This window comes from Amblyomma mixtum, chromosome 1, assembly GCF_055824585.1.
Source record: "Amblyomma mixtum isolate Tamu chromosome 1, ASM5582458v1, whole genome shotgun sequence".
NCBI classification, from domain to species: Eukaryota; Metazoa; Arthropoda; class Arachnida; order Ixodida; family Ixodidae; genus Amblyomma; species Amblyomma mixtum.
Window position 1 is genome coordinate 277,499,555 of NC_143012.1, and position 22,319 is coordinate 277,521,873.

The 22,319-nt window shown below is 45.3% G+C and overlaps 1 protein-coding gene across 1 annotated transcript; it reads right to left on the minus strand.

The window, feature by feature from the left end:
• Window positions 1-3,718: 3,718 nt before the first annotated feature.
• Window positions 3,719-21,335, minus strand: LOC149371813 (uncharacterized). The gene is made up of 3 exons (XM_089566094.1): window positions 21,134-21,335; window positions 6,990-7,101; window positions 3,719-4,128 (listed from the first exon to the last, which is right to left on the minus strand). Exons 1-3 carry the CDS (start codon window positions 21,240-21,242, stop codon window positions 4,026-4,028), a joined length of 324 nt encoding a protein of 107 aa, XP_089422220.1. The 5' UTR covers window positions 21,243-21,335; the 3' UTR covers window positions 3,719-4,025.
• Between the last annotated feature and the right edge of the window lie 984 nt (window positions 21,336-22,319).

Below are 22,319 nucleotides of genomic sequence, written 5' to 3' on the forward strand. Positions count from 1 at the left end.
TACTTAAGCTAGTTTGAATTTGAAGCTCACTTACGCATTAGGCATAGGCTGGGAGAGTAGGCACAGTCTAATTAAATAAAACTCTGCCAGAAATTTTTTCTCTTGTTTTATTCAGGGGATCGTAGGACAAAACGCATCATAAAATTGTTAATCAAATTTTTATTTTTATTATTGACGGGTATCACAAAACAAATATTGCCGAACGCCCACAAAATGTGAAAAGACCAGCTGAAGGAGAGCACAGTAAAATTTCATATTTATTTTTAGCCGCCGCGGTGGCTCAGTGGTTATGGTGCTCGGCTGCTGACCCAAAAGGTGCGGGTTCGATGCCGGCCGCGGCGGCTGGAATTTCTTTGGAGGAGAAATTCTAGAGGCCCGTGTACTGTGCGATGTCAGTGCACGTTAAAGAACCCCAGGTGGTCGAAATTTCCGGAGTCCTCCACTACGGCGTCTCTCATAGCCTCAGTCGCTTTGGGACGTAAAACCCCCATAAACCAACTATTTCTTTTTAAATTTCAGAATGTCGCATTTTTTCCCGCCCGACGGGGTGTCATGAGGTGATGTTACAAAATAGATGTGCTAAACATTATTGCATTAACTTCACAAAAAGTTGTCAACATGGGCATCCAGACAACCATTTCAGGCCTATTCGAATGACGAACACTGTACCCAGGCTGAACCTAGCACTGTTTTCTTCCATACCCCACTACAGAGCAGGCAATTTTGCATCCGGGATCGAGGTGTAATCTAGCTAAGCTAAAGTTTTAAATTTCCTGGCAACGTTTTTCTGCTTTAATGTCACAGCTGTTACTATTCGCTCAGCCCTTTTCAATGCCCATGAAATTTGATTAGATTCATAGCGCATGAGCACCAGTTTTTTAACGGGATTGCAATCCAAACTGAACAGAGCTTGCTTTAATGTCAGTGTGCTATACAAGCAGCTATGCTTGCCCGCCGGAAGGAGTACGACGCTAATTTTCGGAAGTTTCTTCCTTTCTTATAATATCAATTTATTTAGTGTTCTGTGGTGGATGCCTCTGGGAACGCTAGAACTCTTGACGGCACCGGCACTGACTGCGTATCTCCAGAGATTTCTTCGTGTATTAGGAGCGCTATAGTCGGCATTCACTGATTTTTCGCTCACAACGCCGACGACGACAACGCCGGATTTTCTTCAGAGCGGCACTCATAACGCTATCGCGTGAAAACTAAGCTTCAGAACTATAAAGTTGAGTGTCAGAAATTCAACGGGTAATTGAGACAAGGCAGCGCTGTCTTACCCTGAAGCTTCGCCTTTACAGTAAGGACGCATGACAAGGACGAAATGAAAGAAAGGAAAGAGAAAAAGGCAGAAAGGAAAGAAGGAAAATCACTTGCCTTTAACAATGGGAACAGTAATTTTCTTCTCGTAAGACATGGCTACGCGCACAGTGCTTAGTGTCAAGATAACCGCAAACAAGTTCTTAGCCATTCTGACAAAACCTGCAGTAAGATTTCACTCAACCGTTCCTCGCAGCCGCAGGCCTCCTCGATTGGAGACCTCGTTGCTGTCTATTCGGCTCCTTTTATTCGCCCGCTGTATATGCAGGTCCTGCGTTAGCTGCCGTCTCTGCATTGAGACCTCCTTAACATAAGCAAGGAGCGCAGGGTGATTCGGACCAAAGAGCGCTTAGAGGTGCCATTTCTGTTATGTTAGAGGTGTTATGCCACGACAGGCATAACAGAGGATGTATAAAGGGGCCTCCGCTCTCCGCGTGCCTCATTTAATTACGCTGGGAGCAATTGTTACTAATTGATGCTTTCAGGGCGAGGCGTTTTTATTGCGGGACAACGGCTTCAAGATAAAATCAGTTCCTTTCTTTCGCTACGGAGTACCTTTCGGCTGCTTGCAGAAAGAGAACCGACTTGTCAATATCGAAGTCATGGTTATGCAAGATGAAGACTCTGGAGCAAGCAAATAGTACGGGGAAGGCGAAGAAAGCGAGAACAGAGCATCATTAATTAGTGTGATGACTGCACTGAGCGTGGCATAGACGAGCAGTTATGTGAGAGAGCACAGCTCAAGTATTTTAAGGCACTCTTTAAATGGGCAAAACTGAGTGGTCAAATGCAGTGGCTTAGTTTTTGCACATACGCGAAGTATCTTTATTTTATCTGCGGCGTCGAGGTGGACCATATTTTTCAAAGGAATTTTGTCGAATATTCAACATTATTAGGCTTTTGTGACGTAACGTGTCCAGTGGTTGCTATACTCTTTCAAGTACCACCTCCTGTCACTGAGACAACTACCAATGCCTTCTCTTTTTGTTCCCTTTCTAGAGTCGAATATCGCGATTGCCGCGATTTCATAAGAGAGATGTTTTACGACAGCTTTTTTTATTTCTTTATTGAGGGAAAGATTGGAGGGGGGAGTGCAGGAATATCACAGTGATTAACTTGTATGCTTGTACGCATCACTGCGATTGCCACACATCTGGTACGCAGCCGCTCGTTCTTAGTGTTATGACAGCAAGATTTAGCTCGTAGTAATCAGAGCACGCCATCGCCATCGTTTTCATTAGGAACACATTACTTTGCTTCCTTGTGTTTCTGCATACCGACATATGAGCGAAGAAAACGCCACATCTTGATCTAAGGTCCTCATCCTTCATTCCAAGACTGCTCCTCTGAAAGTACCTTCTTTGTTTCAGGCGCACGTTTAGCCCTGTCGCGGTATCTGTGACTGAGGACTTTGATAACCCACGTGCTTTTTTTTTTCTCCGAGCGTACGACATTTGTCGTTTCTGAACACAGCTGGCGGGCATAAACTGTGACATCGTGGCAACCTCTAATAAGCTTTAGCATCGAACAGTCGCTATATATCTTGAATTTATCGTTTACCGTTTGTGCGTAGGGAAGAGAAAGGGCACGGTGCAATAATTGTCGTGATAGACATTGAATCGTTGATAGAGCACCGACATCAAAGCGTACGTCACGACATCATCATGCTTGGTTCTCTTCGATGACACCCAAGCATCTTTGTAGTTCGAAGAACTACAGAGCAACCGACATAGTAATAGTTTTGCCGCGTGCACCGTTATCGCTATCAAGTGCCAAAATACAACCGAAGTATGACTCTTGTTTTTCTTTAATTCTCGTGACATGAATAAATTCACGTGCCTCCTTAAGTCAGTGGGTCTCTTCTTCGAACTAAAGATAAAAAACAGTATCCGCAATACATTGAAGAGATTTTAAGCCTCCGCGGTGGATCAGCGGTTATGGTGCTCAGCTGCTGAACCGGAAGATGCGGGTTCATTACCGACCGCGGCGTTCCCATTTCAGTGGTGGCGAAATCCGAGCGGCCGAGTGGTGTGCGATGTCGGTGCACGTTAAAGGGCCTCAAATGAACGAAATTATCCGGATCCCTCCACTACGGCCTCGCTCATAGCATTTGTCACTTTGGAAAGTTAACACTTTCGTTTGTTACCCGCGACAGTTTGCGATATTTGAGTAGGATCTCTTAGGGGATGCACTAAAGCGACTAGGAAAGGTGAATAGCTTCCGTGAAAGCTTTAACTGCTTCACATATATCTTCCTACGATTGTAGCCTGAGAACTCGGCTCGGGCTGTGGTTTGTCCAAGGCTCATAATGCATGAAGAGCTCGCCCTCAGAGACTCGTGTGGTGTGGTTGAATTATAACGAATACTCTCAAGAATTGTTCTTAAGGTTTTCAACACATCGTATCACATATATTTATTATACAGTACATACCCACGTACAACCTCCATAGTGAATTGTTCCTTTGTCAGGGTCGAGGAAGTCACACAGCAAGCTGCTACGACAACAAGTACACGGGCACCAAAAAATAGACATAAGAAAATGAAACAATTCTTCGCACAGCGTCCGTGGCTGTTTCGCTTTTGTTTTGGCACATAATGGCAGACAGGGCTTTCAGCCCAAGAGTTTCGCTTCTGCTTTGGAAAATTCCACGAAGCTGGGGTTAGACTTGTACTTGGTTCCTTTCAGCGCGGTCAAAGCAGAAGGCTCATGTGCAGACGACATGCGTCTTGCAGCACTTGGGGTAGATGCCTTTGCCTTTCTTCAGGGTGCAGTTCTTTGGGTAGCCATCCAGCGAGACACGGCCACACCTGCAAAAACAAACGAATTAGTTGCACTGAGATTATATGAATCAGGGTTTCTGGCTAACAATGCTAACAGTATTTGTACAAGACAGACAGGAAGCAGAAGCACGATACGTTTGCTAGGCTTCAACCAAAAGCCAAAATGTAAAATTTCATTTTGGTACTATTAGAAGTTCGTACGCAGCACTGAGTTTATGGACTTCTACGGGTTGGAAATTACTAATCCGCAAAAACATGATCGAACATTCACGAAAGTTCCAGTAATATAATTCGTAAAATGCGAAAACAAACTCTTCAGTGTTTTACTGATGGGGTCATCATAGCGGTTCATACACGAACAAAAGAATGTATTTTAAGCCCAGTCATAGGCTTGACTTAAGATCCTAGATTGGACAAAGTAGACAGAGTGTGTTTAACTGAAGTCGCATATTTTTTTTTCCTCTCCGAGTCATTACTTCGGAGTCATTTTTGGAAACGCTTGCCACCAAATCTGTGATTCGCGCAACTTTCTGGAAACGCAAGGGAATTAACGGAATAACGTAGGCTTGGTTTGGCACGCGCCTTAATTAATTAGGAGGCTTTGAGGAAATAAAATCGCGCAGTATCTGTCTCTCACTTGTCCATGGACACCTGAACCGCGCTCGAATGAAAGGGAAGAAGATGGGAGTGAGATAATGAAGAGAGAAATAGGTGTCGTAGGGGAGGGCTCTGGAATAATTTTTGACCACCCGGAGATAATTAACGTGCACTGACATCGCTGGAGAGGTGACTGCTCTTGGTATCTGCAGCGCATGCCGTCGTCGCACTCGGCACTTCGGTGGCTAGGCGACGGCTGTTGCGACGCCATCTTCTTGGGACCATCTAGGCCTCAACAACGGTCGCTGATAGAATTTCGTCTTATGGCGTCTAGTAAGGCTGTCGGCTCAATAATAAATGTAACAAAAACACTTTAGCAGAAGCAATTTAGGGGGTACAACGGCAGCCGTGTAACGCGTTACGCGTAATGTGTTCCTGTAGGTTGGAGCCACTGCCACATACCTCAAAGCGCGATTGAGGTGTCCGCTGACCCAGAGAGTCAGTTATGCGCCTTTCTATCCCTCAAAACCAAAGGAGGCTGTAGACTGCGAATGAGACAACACTGGGAACTAAACTATTTGCTTCGTGCAAGCGGACCCTGCAGTCCGTGAAGTGTGCCGGGAACGCAATCGAACCGAAGGCTGCGGAAGAAGGTCGAGAATGCGCATCAGTGTATAGATGCCGAAACAGGCAATAGCCGTTGAAACGTCAAAAAGGGCCTGCCCCTAGACCTCTCGGCCGCTAATGTCAACCAGCGAAGGCTGATTAATGCCCGAAGCCGGTAAGCTTTTATGTACTTTTTTATATTATCCCATGATGGTAAATGAGGCACGAGTAATAGCGATTACTCGTTAATGACTGCCCTCCCCGGCGCAGCTCTCGGCGCCTATTGAACAGACCTTTCATTTTAGTATGTATACGGCGACATGAGGAGGCATAGCGTGCGTCAGACACATACACAAAACAAATCATAATAACATGAACGGCAGATGAAGAACTCCTGCAGACACAGAGCACAGTGGTCGCGGAAGAGATTCGCTGTAATAAAAAAGCAATGAAATCGCAATGACAGATTTGCTGAGAAACGATGACGGAAGCTATTCTGTTGAAAACAGAATGTATTGGAGCACTTAATTGATAACTTTGTCAATGTCAGTATGGGCAGAATCAATTTGTTCAGGATGCGAAGCAGTGTGAGCTTAACCATTGTTAAGACCTGCATTCACGTGCGAATCAAAGAAGTAGTTAACTCAGCATATCGTATTTAGAGTATCACTGCGTTTCAAAGCAGTTTATGACCTATATTATGGCTTGCGTGTAGTTAATAATGTAGCTAAGGTAATTGACACTCCGCTAGATATAACGTGACTGTTTCTTGAGGATCCTTCTCCACGCTTGACAGCTCTCGCTGGCCACCGCGTATTTGTCTAGCTGCTCCAAGAAAGCCAGCCACTCTTTTTTTTTCCAGTTCCTTTCTACTTCTCCAGATATACACTTTCCCCGCTAGTTCTTCGTAATGCACCCCTAATTTGAGCTCTCGGTTTTACCCAAGGACTTGTTGCGTGTCGTCTCGTGATTTTGGTGCTGATAACACGCGAACGTCGTAGCAGGAAACATAACTCCATACCCGCCTAGCCACAGCGCAAGGAGCTCACGATACGCATGCACGGTCCGGCTCCTCTCTCTCCGGCGACGGCCACTGAATTTCTTATGCAGGACGCGTGGCGGAAATTTTCTCTCGATCTCGTAGGCCTAATGCGTCTCCCCCTGGCGCTATGAGTGGACGCACTTTAAATGCGGGTGCTGCGCGCGAGCACATTTGACTACAACCAAAGGCAAGCGCAACTGCATTCAACTGTGACGTAGCGACAGTAGGTATAGGCGCAGTGAGCTTGTAATCACTGCAGCAAGACAGCTACACCTGCTCCTGTTCATTCCTGTGCGGTCGTAGTTCACCGCAGTTGCACAGCGGCGTCGTGTTATGCTCACTCTTGCCGCACGTGTACTTCGTCACCTGAAGTTCAAGTTTTTTCGTTTTGCCTTTTAGCTGTTCGCTATGCCTAGCACATTTTTACAACTATTAGAAACGTATTTTTGTATGTGATATAAGGTTTGTTTATACTGGGCTTTATTTGGGTTAACTGCGTTGGCGTTGATGTCGCCTGTAATAACATGCGTGTTAAAATGCGTATTAAAATGAATGTGCGTATTACAATGTATCCGAGGAGTAGCCAATTTTTTTGCCGCACAGGTTGCAATAGTTGCGTGAAAAGCTGCGGTAGGACACTTACGAGGCGCCCCGAAGGTACTTGAGCCTTGTGTCGCATGTGAGGCTTATGCAGGGGTTGGCGAGGTTGATGTGCGCCCCGTCTGGGATGGCGTACTTTTTCCATATGCATTGCTCTGAAAGAACCAGAAGAAAAGTGCAGGATATTCAGTACCCGGTGTCTATCTTGTTAAACGGTTTTTCCGAGCATCAGGATCTTCACAACTGAAGGATCAAAGATGATTTTTTTCTGTGCACTATAGTTCTCCAGTAAGGAAGTAATCACTCATCGGTATCCACTCAAGCGCAGCCATACGGCTACAAATGAAAACTATACAGCTGCCACAGAAACTGCATAGTTAGTAGTTAATATTTTGTTAACTACGAAGTTTCTGCGGAAGCTATATGGATTTTATGTGTATTCGTATGGCTGCTCCTGGGCGGCGGATGCCAATGAGTAATTACTCCCTTATTTCAATATGTACACCACCTTGGGGGATTCCCCTAAAATATTTGACCACCTATAGTTCTCTGTGCTGTCGCCCATATTTATTTGACTCAGTGCTGAAGGTGCCCCGGGATACGGGCCGGATGAAAAGGTTGCCGACTTCCAAGTTTCAAGCATTCAGCATTTGGACGAGGATTAATTCGCTTGTCCTATTAGTGTTAAGCTTGAGTGTGATTTTAGGCCTAGAACAATGTTTGCAAATAATCTCTAGCACCGGCGGCTTTTCTATTTATTAATTAATCAATCAATCAAACCAACTTTATTCCGCAACTTTACAAGATGAAAACGTGGCCGGAGAAAAAGCTTCCACACTGCATAAGCAATGAAAACGAAAATACATTCAGCAATAATAAAGGCCTATATCAAACAATGAAACAGGAATATATGAAAAATCAAACGCGCCACAATAAGTACATAGCATTTAGCACCTTGTAGAGCGTACTGAAGCATTAAAAGTGTAATAAAGCACATAATAAAAATGCGTAATTCACAGCCTATAGAAAAAGTGGTAGTGGGATATAAATACCGTATATAATAAAATTATAGAATATGGACCAATACATTTATACACAAACAAACGTTCCTTTTATTTTTATTATTTAAATAAACATGTCTTTTTGTAATGGTTCTGGTGTCAATATGCAGTGCGTCATAGTGGTTTAATGTCGTTGGCAATATATGCTGAATTCTCTGTCGGCCGTACTGTGCACGCGAAAAACGGACGTGCCGAAGCGGTTGACAGCGAAAAGTAAATATTGTAGGGGTGTGCTCAAGTTGTTGATTGCCGATAAAGACGTGTAATCTGCCTTGAGCCGCTTTTTTTATAAGAACATAATAGTGTGCGTACCAGTCCTCAACTCGAATGATTCTATGCTTTTCAAAAAGGGCGCCGAGTGTTCTAAATGGAAAATATTTTATACCGCACGCTTTCTTTTTTTTTTTTTTTTTGCACTGCTGTGAATTTGCATGCTTTCAGCTGTAGGATTAGCCCAGACCAGAACACAATAACAGAAGTAGACCTACAAAGGACATCATAAAGTAGTCTTCTAATCGTCGCTGGGAGAGTTTGGCGTTATTGTTCGTTAGTTATGCCCAATGTTTGGTTAATATAACCAATAATGCGTGAATGTGCTGGTTCCAGAACATATGTCCTGTAAATATCACAAGTGTTTCCACACATTTTTCAATCGAAATATTGTACAAGTCGAGCATAATGGATTCAGAGACCTTAGGCAATGTTCTGAGTGCACAAAACACCACACACTTTGGCTTGGATTCATTCATTGTCAGGCAGTTTCTCTTGTACTATTCGTTTGAACTGCCACAAACCGCATCTCCCTCGATAGTAACGTGCGCTAGATCTTTTCCTGCAGAAAACTTGGATCAATCATCTGCGGAGATAAAAATTTGAAAGTTTTATTTATTTGTACTATCCCGTTGATGTAGAAAAGGAATAGAATAGGTCCTAAAATACTTCACTGTGGTATCCCTGATACCATCTCTCTCAAACGCGATTTGTATTTTCCTATTTCAGTATACTGCGATCTACCTGTAAGGAATGAACGAATTGTTTCCGGCGCTACTACTCTGAACCCAGGATATATTATTTTATCCAGCAAAATGGTGCCATTTTCAGGGTCAAAGCTTTGCTGAAATTCAAGTATAGCCATAGTGTAATAAATTTATTTTTCATGTTTTCTAATATTTCTTTTGGACCAAAAAGAGCACTTTGTCTGGAATGACATTTCATAAATTCAAATTGATGGCTTATTATAGGGTTATGTTTGCTACAGAAACGGCCAGTTGGCGCATAACACCTTTTCAAAGCCTTTCGAGAACACTGGTAAAACTGAGACTGGCCGACAGTTTGAAAACGCGTTTTTATCCCCACTTTTATGGATTCCCGTCACCATAGCTACCTGCATGTTATACAGAAAAACCCAAGTAGAAATCGCGATGTTAAAGATATGCGAAATTACGTGCGCTATCCCATTTAACATATATTTAACGGACTTAATTTTGTCGTTGGCGTCCCGACTATGGGTATCCTTAAGGCCTTCGAAAACTATTTTCTCTTCTGCGATAGAAATAGGCTGAAAGAAGAGAGAATGCGGAGATCTTGGAATACACGTAGCAGATGCAGAAGTGTTCGCTGTATTAGCTATATGTGCAAAACGTCATTAATTTGGTTCACAAGGTCTTCTCCCCTTAATATGGCCACATCAACGACAAGGTGATAAATACTGTTTTACATATGCTGTCGGTTTAAGATTCTATTTAATTTCTTCCAAATAACACCACTGCCATGTAGGCAATCATTATCAAAAATACGCCTGTAATACTCTTTCGACTTCCTAATTTATTCGTTAAGCTAATTTCTAAATGGCTTCATTTCTGTGAACTTACTGTGGTCACAAGACTGCAGAAACGCCTGAAACATGTACGCACCAACCAACACGTGCTTCCAATAAAGGCGACTTATCCCCAATAGACGCGGCGTATTACTGCGAGAGCGTCAATCCTGATCGTACAACGTTCGAAGGCCTTACGATGACGAGATTTGCCGCTTTTTGATTCGTGCCTACAATACGGCGTAGTGCGCGCCGCTCTTTTATGTAGCGTATCGTTACTGCCTTCTTTTCATTGCTTTACAGAAACGCAAAACCAAAGACTGAAGGCTGCTGCAAGGGTATGCATGCCCTTGGCCTACAACTGTTCTGTACATATTTTTTTTTTTTCGTACAGTTCCGCTTTAACTCCTACGCGAGTATGTCGCCTCATTTCATTCCTCCATTGCTGCCCTTCAGGTGCGTGCGCATCCTGTTGCGCCGCATTCTGCTTCAGACGATGCGCGGCTGGGCTCTCTTAATTTTATTTCAGAGAAGTGTCTCCGAACGGCTGGCCTGTGCAGAGATATGCGCAAACGTGTCGGCATAACCTCCGACCCGAGACTGGTTTCCGAGAGAAGCACGTGTTCCTGACGCGGTGGGGGGTGCTGCTGACATATGCGACCTTGTGCGACGTCGAAATAGATGGCCAGACGCCGTGCGAGTTGTCAGTGTGCTAAGCAGCCTTCCCGCGGCTCCTTGGCCTTCAAGGACTGCACGCGGATTCGTGCGAAAAACAAATGCGTCGAAAGCCTCCGCAATGTAAGCGATATATCTGTAATGGAGCTCAGCGACTGAATCATGGCGAAAGAACTGTGCAGGCTACGTTGAAGGGGCTGACCGTAACGATTCGTCGTTGTTGGCATTTTTTCACAGTGTAAAATTACATGTACAGCAATCTTGTATTCAAGTTCTGCATTCAAGTACTGAATGCATGCATTATACCAGGTGTCCCAGCTAAATGTAACCAAGCTTTTAAAAAACACTGGGTGTCCTAGCCGTCTGAAACCAAATGAGGGTTGTTTAGAGTCGTGTGACCTAGTCTGCAGTATTTTTTTCGTTCCTCAAGGTTGACTAATTAGTCAAGCTTAATTAACTAACTTTTTAATTACTGACTTGAGGAACAAAGTGTCAATGGAAAAGTTGTAGATCGCTTTGAGAAACAGCTTAGTGAGACATTTGCAGCAAAGTACTATTTACGTAAAGTAGTTTTTTTACCGTCCTTTAACCATAACCCGCACAATAAGAAAAAACTTGCGCATGACAACTGTGCCACTTCAACGTCCCAAGACGCGCCTTAAAGAATAAAATCCGTTTTTTTCTGAAGTCCTCTCCTCGATTAGACTTTGGGTGCACATTGGGGCAGAGAAGTGAGCGAGCAGCTGGTCACGTGACAACTTTCTTTTAAGGCCAATAAATGAAGCTACGTAAATAGTAACTTGACGGAAACAGCGCTACTAGCGGTTTTTCGAGGTGATCTAAAACTTTTCCATTGACACTTTCTTCCTGAAGTCAATAATTAAAAAGTTAGCTAATTAAACATAACTAATTAATTAACATTGAAGAGCGAAAAAAATACTCACGACTAGGCCACGCGACTATGAACAACCCTGAGTTGGTTTCACGGGGCTAGGACACTTCGCCTTTTTTAAAAGTTTGGTTACCTTTAGCTGGGACACCCGGTATATTGTCTGTGTTGGTACATGACTGCTACTGTGCTGCCCTGCGGGGTCAGGACCTAGTCAGGAGGTCCATGTCCTCCTTAAGATCTGCCTTGCGGGCAATACCTGTGTATTGCCAAAGAAACAATAAAGAGAAAAAATTATTCGCTGCAGTTTATTTGCGTTCTGCTACCTGTCCCGACAAGGGACGCTGGGTACCGTTTATAGAGCACTAAATATTTCTCGTCAGAGTTACACTCTTTCGTGAACTGTGGCACTGAAGCTTTTTCCGGCAACTGTTCATTCCCAAAACCTAGCTCCTCAGCTTATGGCATCATCGTCGTTTCCATTACAGGTGCTTTCGATTTCTTACTTTATCTGCATCTGACGCACAATGAATTTGGACTTCAAGAGGCTCCCTGTCCAGATTATGATCAAACTAGTAATAATCACGGCTACATTCACATGGTACTACATGAAGGACAACAACATTCATTAAGAAGACAGTGCTTAATAGATCTGCTTTTGGTAAGAATAGGAGGGTTATCGGCAGATGGGAACTTGCAAAGATAAAGACTCTATACCGCACCCAGTGCATCTGTAATGTCAACGCTGAAGAATACTTCGGCAATGAATGAAACATCGTTATTTAGAGGCACTCCAACAGCAACAAGACTCGGGAAAAAAAAACGATGACACTGGTCTCGTTCAATGTCATCAGTACTTTTTACCGTAAAACGTGCACTGTACCATGTGTGTGTTTGTACTGGGTCCCGTGTGTGTCTAGCGCTGCAATGTTTTAAAGTTTTCAGTGCTACCTTGCCCTGTCTTTAGCACTGGTCCCAGCTCTCCCATCGGAGGGGCACATAAGGCATGAGCTGCCGTCTGCGTGACTCAGTATTATTTGCATCCGCTGTCGCTTCCAACAAAATGTTGTTAGCGAACTGTAACTGGCATGTTGGTGCACTCAAGAGAATAAAAGTATTACGCTGTGTCCACGGCAAGCTAAAAAGCAACAATCTATGTTATTTAACTGCCGGACACAGCCAGTGAATCACTTTTCCGCACACGTCACTCCTGTACGTTGGGCGGCTGTCATTCATCTTGACAGCGCACACAACATTTGCAACCTTTCATTATGCCCCATTCGCTGTCGACGAACGTTGTTTTTCTCCTAGATTCAACTGTGCTAGCTCTTTGCACGTGCCGGCTTCGCAAACAGGTCAGAGGAGAAAGCTGATCGCGGCCCTGATTGTGTCCGTGTCCGCTGACCTCCTCACGGTGTCCTGTTTTGTCGGCTGGGCGTCTTTTTGATGACTCCGTTCGGCGGGGAGGCCGGAGCGAAAGCACCGACCGACCCTGGTGACGAGGTCGCCGAAGTTTTCGCTTGGAAGGGCAAGCCACTCCTCGAGTTCCTTTGTGTTTGCGCGCCTCTACGACTGCAGAAAGCACGGTACTTTGCTTCATGCTTTTTTCTTTCTGTCTCTCGCTCAATTGCTGGTGGTCGTGCTTCGTTGCGAACGCTCATTTCCGTGGCCTTGTTGCGAACAGCAGACTCGGTTGTTCTGAAATCCTTGAAGAAAATGGCAGCTTGACAGTGTGTTTACATTCTCACAAGTTCGCGAAGAAGGAATGCTTGCGTTGGAATTGCTCCACAGCTAGACGGCGTTTTTTTTTTTTTTTTTCACAAACTAGTTGCTATAAAAATCAGTCTAGCCCCCACGTTTTTAGTGGCCTGGCGCAGCATTTAGAAAACGGTAATTTATTTGAACACGTTTATTATTTCCGATATTTGTTTGTCCGCTGCTAAAAAGCGTGACTCCTTGATCTGGTTTCTTTTTTGTTGTTGTTGTTGTTGTTTAGAAGTTTTTAAACTGAAAGGAGTGCATAAAGATACACGAAAAAAATACAGAAAATGCTTGCTACATTCGAATTAGTGCGAAAGCACGGATTTCTGCTACGTAGAAGAGGACAGTGAGCGAGCAGTACTACGGGACGGAGCGCTCGCGCTAGGCCAGCTGCGAACAAACAACGTGAACCGACAAGGGCGATTTTGCTCGGGGTTGGTACCCGTCGAATTAGTGTTTACGCACTAAAAACATTCCTCCTCTTTTTATCATGGCTTGTCACAGGTCGTGTAGGCAGATTTTGGGGGGGACACTTAGGCTCCGCCTTAAGGGTATGACATGATAGCGTTCATGGGTTAATTAATGCCCACATATTCGGAAGTGGCCATTCTCGACTTAACATTCATATATCCCTGGGAGTCAACATATCACTCCAGGCGCAGTAGCGCTACAGTTAATCGTTGGTAAGTGCTGCCACCGGTGGGGCTTGTGCGACCCAGGTAACTCATCCCCTTACAAAACCTTTTTAGACAGTCTGTAGACATTCCATAGAGTTTTGTCTATAAAGTCTACAGACTATAGACAAATCCTAGAGAACAGCCTATAGGCAATACAAATGCTATAGACAGTCTATAGACAATCTATAGATTTATGGCCATACACTTTTAGTAGACTTTTGTATACAGACAGTCTATAGACTATGAACAGACAAAAAAAATTACCGACGATTACGTTACTTCCTAATGCGAAATTTGAGCGCAGCAAAAAGCTGTTTCACCTTTTCGATAGATTGAGGCAAAGAAATCGAGCAACACATGTATGCGCTATCACAGAGTTTTTTTTTTTTTTTTTTTCACACGTATTCCTTTAACAAAGATTCCACTAACAGTTCTTGACAGTCACGAATGAAGCTTTGTGGTCGGAGAAATAGACTGATATATGTTCGACTTGGTACACCAATGCTTGATTCTCAAAGACGAGTTCTATACAAGTGCCTCGCGAGGTTGTCACAGCCGTGGGACGCGTTACGAGCGAGAGGAACGGGATGTTCTCCCGCATAAGTGTTAGGAAATTGCTGTTTGTCTTTATGTCAACATTAAAGTCCCCCACTACTAACATCGGTGTGGATCGATGGACGGTTAATGCGAGTTGCAGGAAGTGCACGACGTCTTTCGTGAGTGCGGTAGGGGCGAAGTAGGCAGCTACTACCAGCAAGCCGTTGGGCAACTTTGCGGCGCACAGTTCGCCAAGTTCATGTGACGTGCCAAACATTTCGACTGGTATTGCAGAGAGACCTGTGCGCAAGTAGATAGCGACTCCCGCCGCTCTGTTGTGGTCTCTGCGAGCACCACAGCAGTATAGGAAATCTATGATTTCGAGAGGCTCTTCGGGATCCATCCAGGTTTCAGCAAAGCAAAGTACAGAGGAATGGCGCAGAATGTGATCGTGGTGTACGTCCTTGGCATGTGCGGCAAGGGAGCGTACGTTAAGAATGTGGTTGTGAATGATGAATCAAGTGCTGCCAGCGAATGACGCGTCCATTGGCTGTCTGCGTGTGTTACTGATGTGTGGTTAACATGTTAAGCTTCGCCTGTAAGAGTGGAACGCGACAGCGTCTTGCAACGCTGCCAGGGAGTCCACAGAACGCCATCGCCAATTCGGCTGTACGCCTTGCTGGACGGTAAATTTATTTTTTGAGGAAAGGAAATGTATCTCTCTCGCATATCTGGGTGGACACCTGCACCTCGCCGTAAGGGGAAGGGGGAAGATGGGAGTGAACGAAGACGCCGTATTAGCTAGACGCGCCTTTGTTCATTCCAAACCATTCAGCTGGCATTACGGAGTGGCTAGCGTGCTCGTATCGCACTCCGGAGACCCTGGTTCGATTCCCCAACTCTACCAATTTCGTTCTCGGTTTTATAGATTTATGCGGTCTAACTAGAAAGGTTAATTAGGCTATTTCATATTTACATTATTGCATTTCTATCCATCGTGTTCTGTCATTAACCTGTCAATTGTTGGAACTGTCTAGGATGTTCGACACAACGTATATGAAACGAGCAACGTCTTACTGAGTGGGGAAGTGCGTGGTGGTGGTGGGAACGCGGTTTCGTACTTATCTGTTTTTTTTTCAGCAGCGTCTCCTTCCGCGGACGCTGTTGTCGCTGCGGCGCGCGTCTTTCTTTTCTTTTCTTCTGACCTCTTCATTCTCGTCTATATTAATTAGGCTAATTGATTAATTAAGCAATTAACTAAACTCAGTCCAACTTAGTTGCAGCATCACTATACGATCCCTTTGATTGGTTGCATGGTTACTAGCCAAAGTACAATTGGCCCCATTTGAAATTCGCGCACTGTGACGTCACGAGCATTTCGACCAATTGAAAAGCATGACATTGGGGGCGGAGCTGGTTACGAGGCCGACGCCGACGCCGACGACGACGCGAAACCCAGGAACGGACGCCAAAGAGCTGCGCTCTAAAATAAATATCTATAGGAAGGCAATAGAGTCTACAAGAAGTCTATAAACTGTCTATAGACAATTTTTATAAGGGTCCCGAGTGACCAATCCTTAATTTAGCTGCCACCTGCCACAATAATCAGTTTGCGCACAATCCGGTGGACAGGCTGGGGCGACATCGCAAGGTCACGTGACCTAGGTGGCCCATCTAGTTACTTCTGTCGGGATTTTTCGCTCACAACGCCGACGACGACGCCGGATTTTCTGCTCAAGGGGCGATTTAAGGCTGTCGCGTTTGCAGAAAGATTTAGCATAGCGTTATCGGCGATACGTTTCCGCGAGCCGATGTGCATTAGCAGATAACTCCGAGAGACGCACTCGTGTCACTGCGCAGGCTCCGCTGTGTTCCCGCGGAAGTGAATCACGATAACGAGTAGTGGACCGCGCTATGCTGAATCTGTCTAAGAATTTCCCTTAGCGTAAGGTTGCTTATCTTACTCACACATTACCAGTTGCGAATTCACTGTGCGCATCTAGTGAGTATTCACCGGCTTCAAAGCGGCAGCCATTTTGTCGTCTATGGCCCGCTCCGGCCTGCTCCGGGCAACAAAATGGCGGCCGTGACCTCACGTGAATACCCCTGCTGTTCCGACTTTTCGAGATAGGGATACTTATGGCATCCTGTCCTTTAAATTAAGTGCAGTTGTAAAGCTGATTGTGAAGCGCTTGTAAAGCTGATTTAAAACAGTCATTGCCCCAACTTCCGCCCTAGAGATAATTTTTCTCCCGATTGTCCACAGCGCGTGAAGCAATGCGTGTGGCGGAGGTTAGATATTTCCGTCCCCAGCCAAACTCGGCCACCATATTCTGCCGTTTATCGTTAAAGGATACACGACGACATACGTTTTCGCTTCTGCCATAAGCAATTTCTGCGGGCGTTGTATGCCAAGTAATAATAATAATAATAATAATGAGATACGCAAAACAGCAGTGAATGAGAGCAAGGAAACGTCCTTCGTGTAATAACTCCGCGCGATGCCTGAAAATTTTTTTGCTGCTGAAGCATTGGATTCAAAAGCGTGGCATCAGGGCGGTACAGTCGCGAGCAAAAAATATTAGCACAGATCACTGGCGATTAGAATTCGTATATCTCACCACGCGTCGCTGCGGTACGCAGACCTGCCTAACGGGCCGCTTCCATGTTTGCAGCCTAGGGGGGGACGGCAGGAAGTAAGCTTTATCAAGCGTGCGCCGCCCGAGCGGTGAAGTGCCGACCCTACGTGACTGTGCATGCGGCATTTATTTTGGCTCGGTTATCAAGCAAAGATATGGCTTCTTTTTATTACTGTTTTTTTTTTATGTCCGCGGTGGTTTGTCAAAAGGAACTCGCGGGAACAATAGCTGATAGCGCTGCTTTTAGCCAGTAATTTTGCTGGTCCGTGGCAGTCCACTGAACCCCCCTAATACTGTAGAATGGGAACGGCCCGGCACTCTCGTTATCAGCCTCTTTGCCACCCGCAGCGCCACGCGTTGTCATTCCGGCGCTCTGGTGTTCCGTCTCGTGTGCTAATCTTTTTTACCCGCGACTGTACATACGAACCTTCCGGTCAAGACAAACTTTCAAGGGAACCTAGCACGGTGTATATGTAGTAAAAATGGATAAGTGCCCCTTTCTAATTTCTTACGCATGTTGTTTTCACGCAGGTTTGTTGCATGGCGGACTGAGTATTTTTCGGGCTGAAGAATTTTAGGACAAGACTGGTAAGGTGATGTCTTAAATGCTGTTTAGTAATGATTATACGATCATAACTACAGCTCAAGACTTGGTTACATGTTGCTGTTTTTTGCAGGAATAAAATCAGATATGCTTTTAGACTTTCGTGTTGGCATGATGATGCGCTGAAGTAATTGGAATAAAGTTCACCGTTCGAGAAATTACGGAGTGCACTTAAGACTACTTATGTGCTATGAATGCGAAAGCATGCACGCGGGGTGTTCGGCTCCGGCGATGGCGTGCTACTTTAATGCAGGGGACATCGAAGCTGATCTGATCGCTCTGCATAAATGGAAGTTGATGAAGACGACGATACCTAAATCCAGCGCGAGAGACTGGAAGTTTAGATCGCGGGGTGTTAGAGCTGTGGTGATGATGCAGTGCTCTAATGAGGTAGCCAGCGAAGCAGATCTGTTTGCGCCGGCATGGGTCCGAAACCCACTTCGGGAGAAATTTTATGTAATTCCCTTCCTGATGATGTAGGCACTGTCGATGACGTCATAAGGCCACGTGGGTTTTCGGAGCGTTTGGCGTAGACAACAACGCCGGATTTTCTGCCTCATGAGCCGTATAATGCTTTCGAATTAATAAATGTGCGTGGATGTTGTTTTGACCGCAGAGAACATCCCCGATTCCATAGGAAAATCAACGGTACATACAGAAGATTTTTGTCCTCTATAATTTTGTTCCCATACCAACTGGGATCCGTAAAGCAATAAAAACGGAGCGAAGCGGCTCCGAAATTCATGGTCGTTCCCCATTCCAAGGTCATGTTTTCGGGAGTTCATTTTGCTGGACCTTGACTTTAAGGGCCCTCGCGTGTCCGTCTGCGTTTATAGGAGTCTTAAATAGCTTGAGGCGTTTCCCTTTGCTTCGTAAACAACGGCTGCGCATTCACGAATTCGTTACCTCTCAGAGCACGTCCAGTCTTTACGGCTTACTTTTGCTTGTACTTTGTATGCAAGCACTTTTTTCCGACTGCTTACGCTTTTTTTTGTCCTATGCGCTAAAAGAGATGGAAGCTTCCGATAACATTGTGCTCTTGGCGAGTAGAGCCTGCATGCGGCGACCCGTTTTGTGTAAGTTAGCGACAAGTACGTGTACGTGGGAACCCCCCCTCGAACCAGCTCCGCGTTTTTTTGCCGCGTCTTCGCAAAGCACTCGGTTTTTGCACTCAGTATTCCGGAGAGCGTCCCCGCGTTTTCAAAGACAAGAATACTTGGGAAAAGAAATAAGATAAAGAAGAACTGAGAAGCCTGCAGGAAGCCACGGCAGACGCGAAACGCGAAGATGAAACGGTCGGCTGAGCAGGTTGCCTCTTTCGCATGAGAAAGAGCGAAACACGAAACCGCGCTCAAGCACTTATTGCCAAAACGATGGGAGGAATATTCCAATGAGGAAAAGAGGACCGCCTCATAAAAGGCTGCTTTCTTTTTTTTTTTTTCGCACAGGAATGCACTGACAAGTTTGCTACTAACGAGGCTATATGTTGAATCTACGTCCAGTGTCTCGCTTGTTTATGAGTAAATGGTGGTAATATTGTAACTGCCGTAAACGCCGCTTGCTTGTTATCGCATGAGTAAATGGTGGTAATATTGTAACTACCGTAAACGCCGCTTGCTTGTGATCGCTTTTCACAAGTGCCATCAAGTATAGGCGGCTATTGCCGTTTCTCAAACTGAGCTCAATGGCAGGAGTACCATTTCTTCGGGTAATTATCTCAATCTTATCCGAACGTTTTCCATTGGCTTGCCATACGGAGAAATTTCCAAGCCTTTGCATTGAAGAAATTCGGGTAACCTGTGAAGTAAATTAAAGCTGTCTGCGCAGATGATGGACAGTTTTTGCTCCCGTTCTTAATGTTCACCGAGTATTCCAATCGTATGGGTGCATGGTATTCGAGTCTCATCCCAACTTTACCGTTCTGCTTGCAGCTCCCTGATTTAGACCATCGTTTTTACCCTGTAACGCCCAGTCATTGAAAACATCGGGTAAAAGTTACGAACTTCCAGGATTCCATAACTACTGGACTCTTCACTGCAGAAACGAAAAAAGAAAGAAAGTTGAAATTCATTTAGTAAAATTCAATCACAGCAATATTGAATTTACTCAATTTTGATGATTTCTGAATCTCTAAGGACGTTAAACTTCCCTGTTAGAATGTAAATCAAGAGCAAAATGGAAACTGCTCCGTCACCTGCCGATGCAGCCTTACGCCCAAAGCAATTCGTAGATTGTCAGCTTTTGCGTGAATTTATCTTTTAGCAGGCTACTTGCATCCCTGGCAAAGGATACTTATACCTTTCTCTGATAAATATGCTAGAAGAGACCAATCGTGCCAGCATATTAGCAATTTATGTTGTTATGCGAGCAAAAAAAAATTTACAATTTTTCTGCCCTTCTATTATATGTGATACGCCGGGCATCGCACGGTTATGTGTGATTTCCTGAACCTGATCTTTACATTCCACCACTAGTACGTGCCAACACAACCAGAAAGGCAACTAACTGAACATACAGGGTGAGTCAAAAGTTTCCAGGCCATAAGGTTTGCTTTTTAAATCGTGTAGTGGGGCATTTACGACAGCCCTCCGACCTCAAAATCTCCGTTGGCAGTAGGAGTATTATTCTCCCGACTGAGAACCTTGGTAGCTTCAGAGGCGCCCTAAGTGTCGGAACATACTTATGGAAAGCAGACCCTCTGGCCTGAGAACTTTTGATGCACCCTGTACATATATGATATCGTTGCGTGCGAATGCGGCACCTAGCGCAGGTCGGAAGCTTAATGTCTCATGTGTAGTACCGTTGAATGCGTCACCGCTCCTAGATATCTAAAGTGCCTAAAGGTTCGTGGATACACATTTAAATTTTAACAGGGAAGAGCCCTGTGGTCACGTTTGATACGCGCACGACCGAATGTCAAGAAATGGTTCGGCTCGTCATTTTCTGAGCGACCGTCTCAAAGCTCAGAAAGTTAAGACGCTCAGGACATCAGGTCGAAGAGAAAGAGAACGTTATTGGACACAAGTCAACCAAAATGATAGCATTTTCATTAGCGAAAATTATCGTGCAGCCGAACAACATTGACAAAACCCCTTACGCATCTTTTTTAACACTTTCCTAGGGGAAGAAAGAGGTGCACAATAAAAAAGGGCAGTAGCTATATTCCCCAACTCCCTATCGGGTGGAGGCATAGTTCTCGAACGCTAAAGTCCAACTAATCTCTCTTCGGATATATTTTCTTGCACTAAAGCTGCGTAGAGCACAGGACCGTAAAGCGTTGCCATACGCCCACCAAAAGGACACATTGCCCGAAACGCCTGAATAAACTTCACCAGTGCATATATAGACAAATACTGGCCAGTGCATTTGCATGAAACAAGAGAATCGAGTTACAAGCTCACTGCGTGCATGTGAATTTGAACCAATGGCACGTGACCATGAAAGTCGTCTTCGCGACAGTATAGTAAACTTTACAGGCCCTGTCACGAAGCTGTATCCGAATGCAAAGCGGTGACCCCGAACACTCACTGTTTTTCACGTCAACAGGCTGCACGAACACGGCCGCCGTGGCGAGCGATGCGAAGACGCACAGCAGAAGGAGCAGTGTTCCGAGTCCTCGCCTCTGGACGAACCGCATGGCTGTTCGCTTGCACGCGTGCACTGACAAGTGATACCGGCGCAGGACGACCGCTCGGCGTCTGTCTCTTTTTGAGTGAGGCGCCGCCGTGGGGCTGGAAACTCTTTTTATATAAACGTCTCCCGGCTCGACTTGCGGCGGCGCGCGGGTGCCCTGAGTGAAAACCGGATTGTCTGGCGCAGCGGACATGGGTATTCCCCTCGTGGGAGAGGGGGAGCCTGCTTTGGAGCGTGCGTGTGTTTTCGTGCGTGTGGTACCTAAGATGACGGCGTCCTTTCTGTTCGTGTTTTACTCCTCTAGACCAGACAAGAGTCCTTCCATTGAGGAGGTAACGAAAAAAAATGTGCTCATTATCTTCCCTAAGGAGCATCCACGAGCCCATGCGTTACGCCGGCTGTTAAAAATGCGTTTCGCCAAGGGCGGCAGTGGGCACATTGAATGGTTTGTTTTCCCCAGTGCTGGCGTGGGCCCGAACTGTTGGAATAAAGAATGTCGCGCTCGCGGAACGAGGACATAGTCGAAGAGATGTGTCCTCCTTGTCCTATAGTGGGCACTCTGTTGTGATGGCTGGCAGGCATTAAACGAGTGACCGTACAAGTTTTATTCATTTTTTTTCGGCTGTTATCGCAGCCTGTGTTCGGAATCACGAGTGTAGTGATTGTGCAAAGTAAACAGTAGAGGGCGGGGACGCTGCTGAAGGGCTGCAAAAGGTGTATTCCGAGTCGGCCAATTGAGAGGATGGGTTGCTTTACAGCGAGGCCTGTAGAGCTAACTTGCCATGGGATCGGCGTGATATGTCGTGATGAAAAACTGCCACACTCACCTGCTGGTCACTGAGAGCGCTATCTAGATTTGTCTGGCCATTGAAGGTACGCAGACCTAAATTTCTTCAAGGATGTGTACCAAGACAGAAATGCGCTAGCTGGGGTCATGCAGTTCAGGTAGGTCCGACCCACATGAGCCTGGCTGAGGATATACCTGATGTGAAAGCGAGCGTGTGGTGCTGTTGTTGCTGTCCCTTACTCAATATGGAGCAAGGCTGATCGTTCATACAGGTTTGTAAGTTTGTTTTGGGGT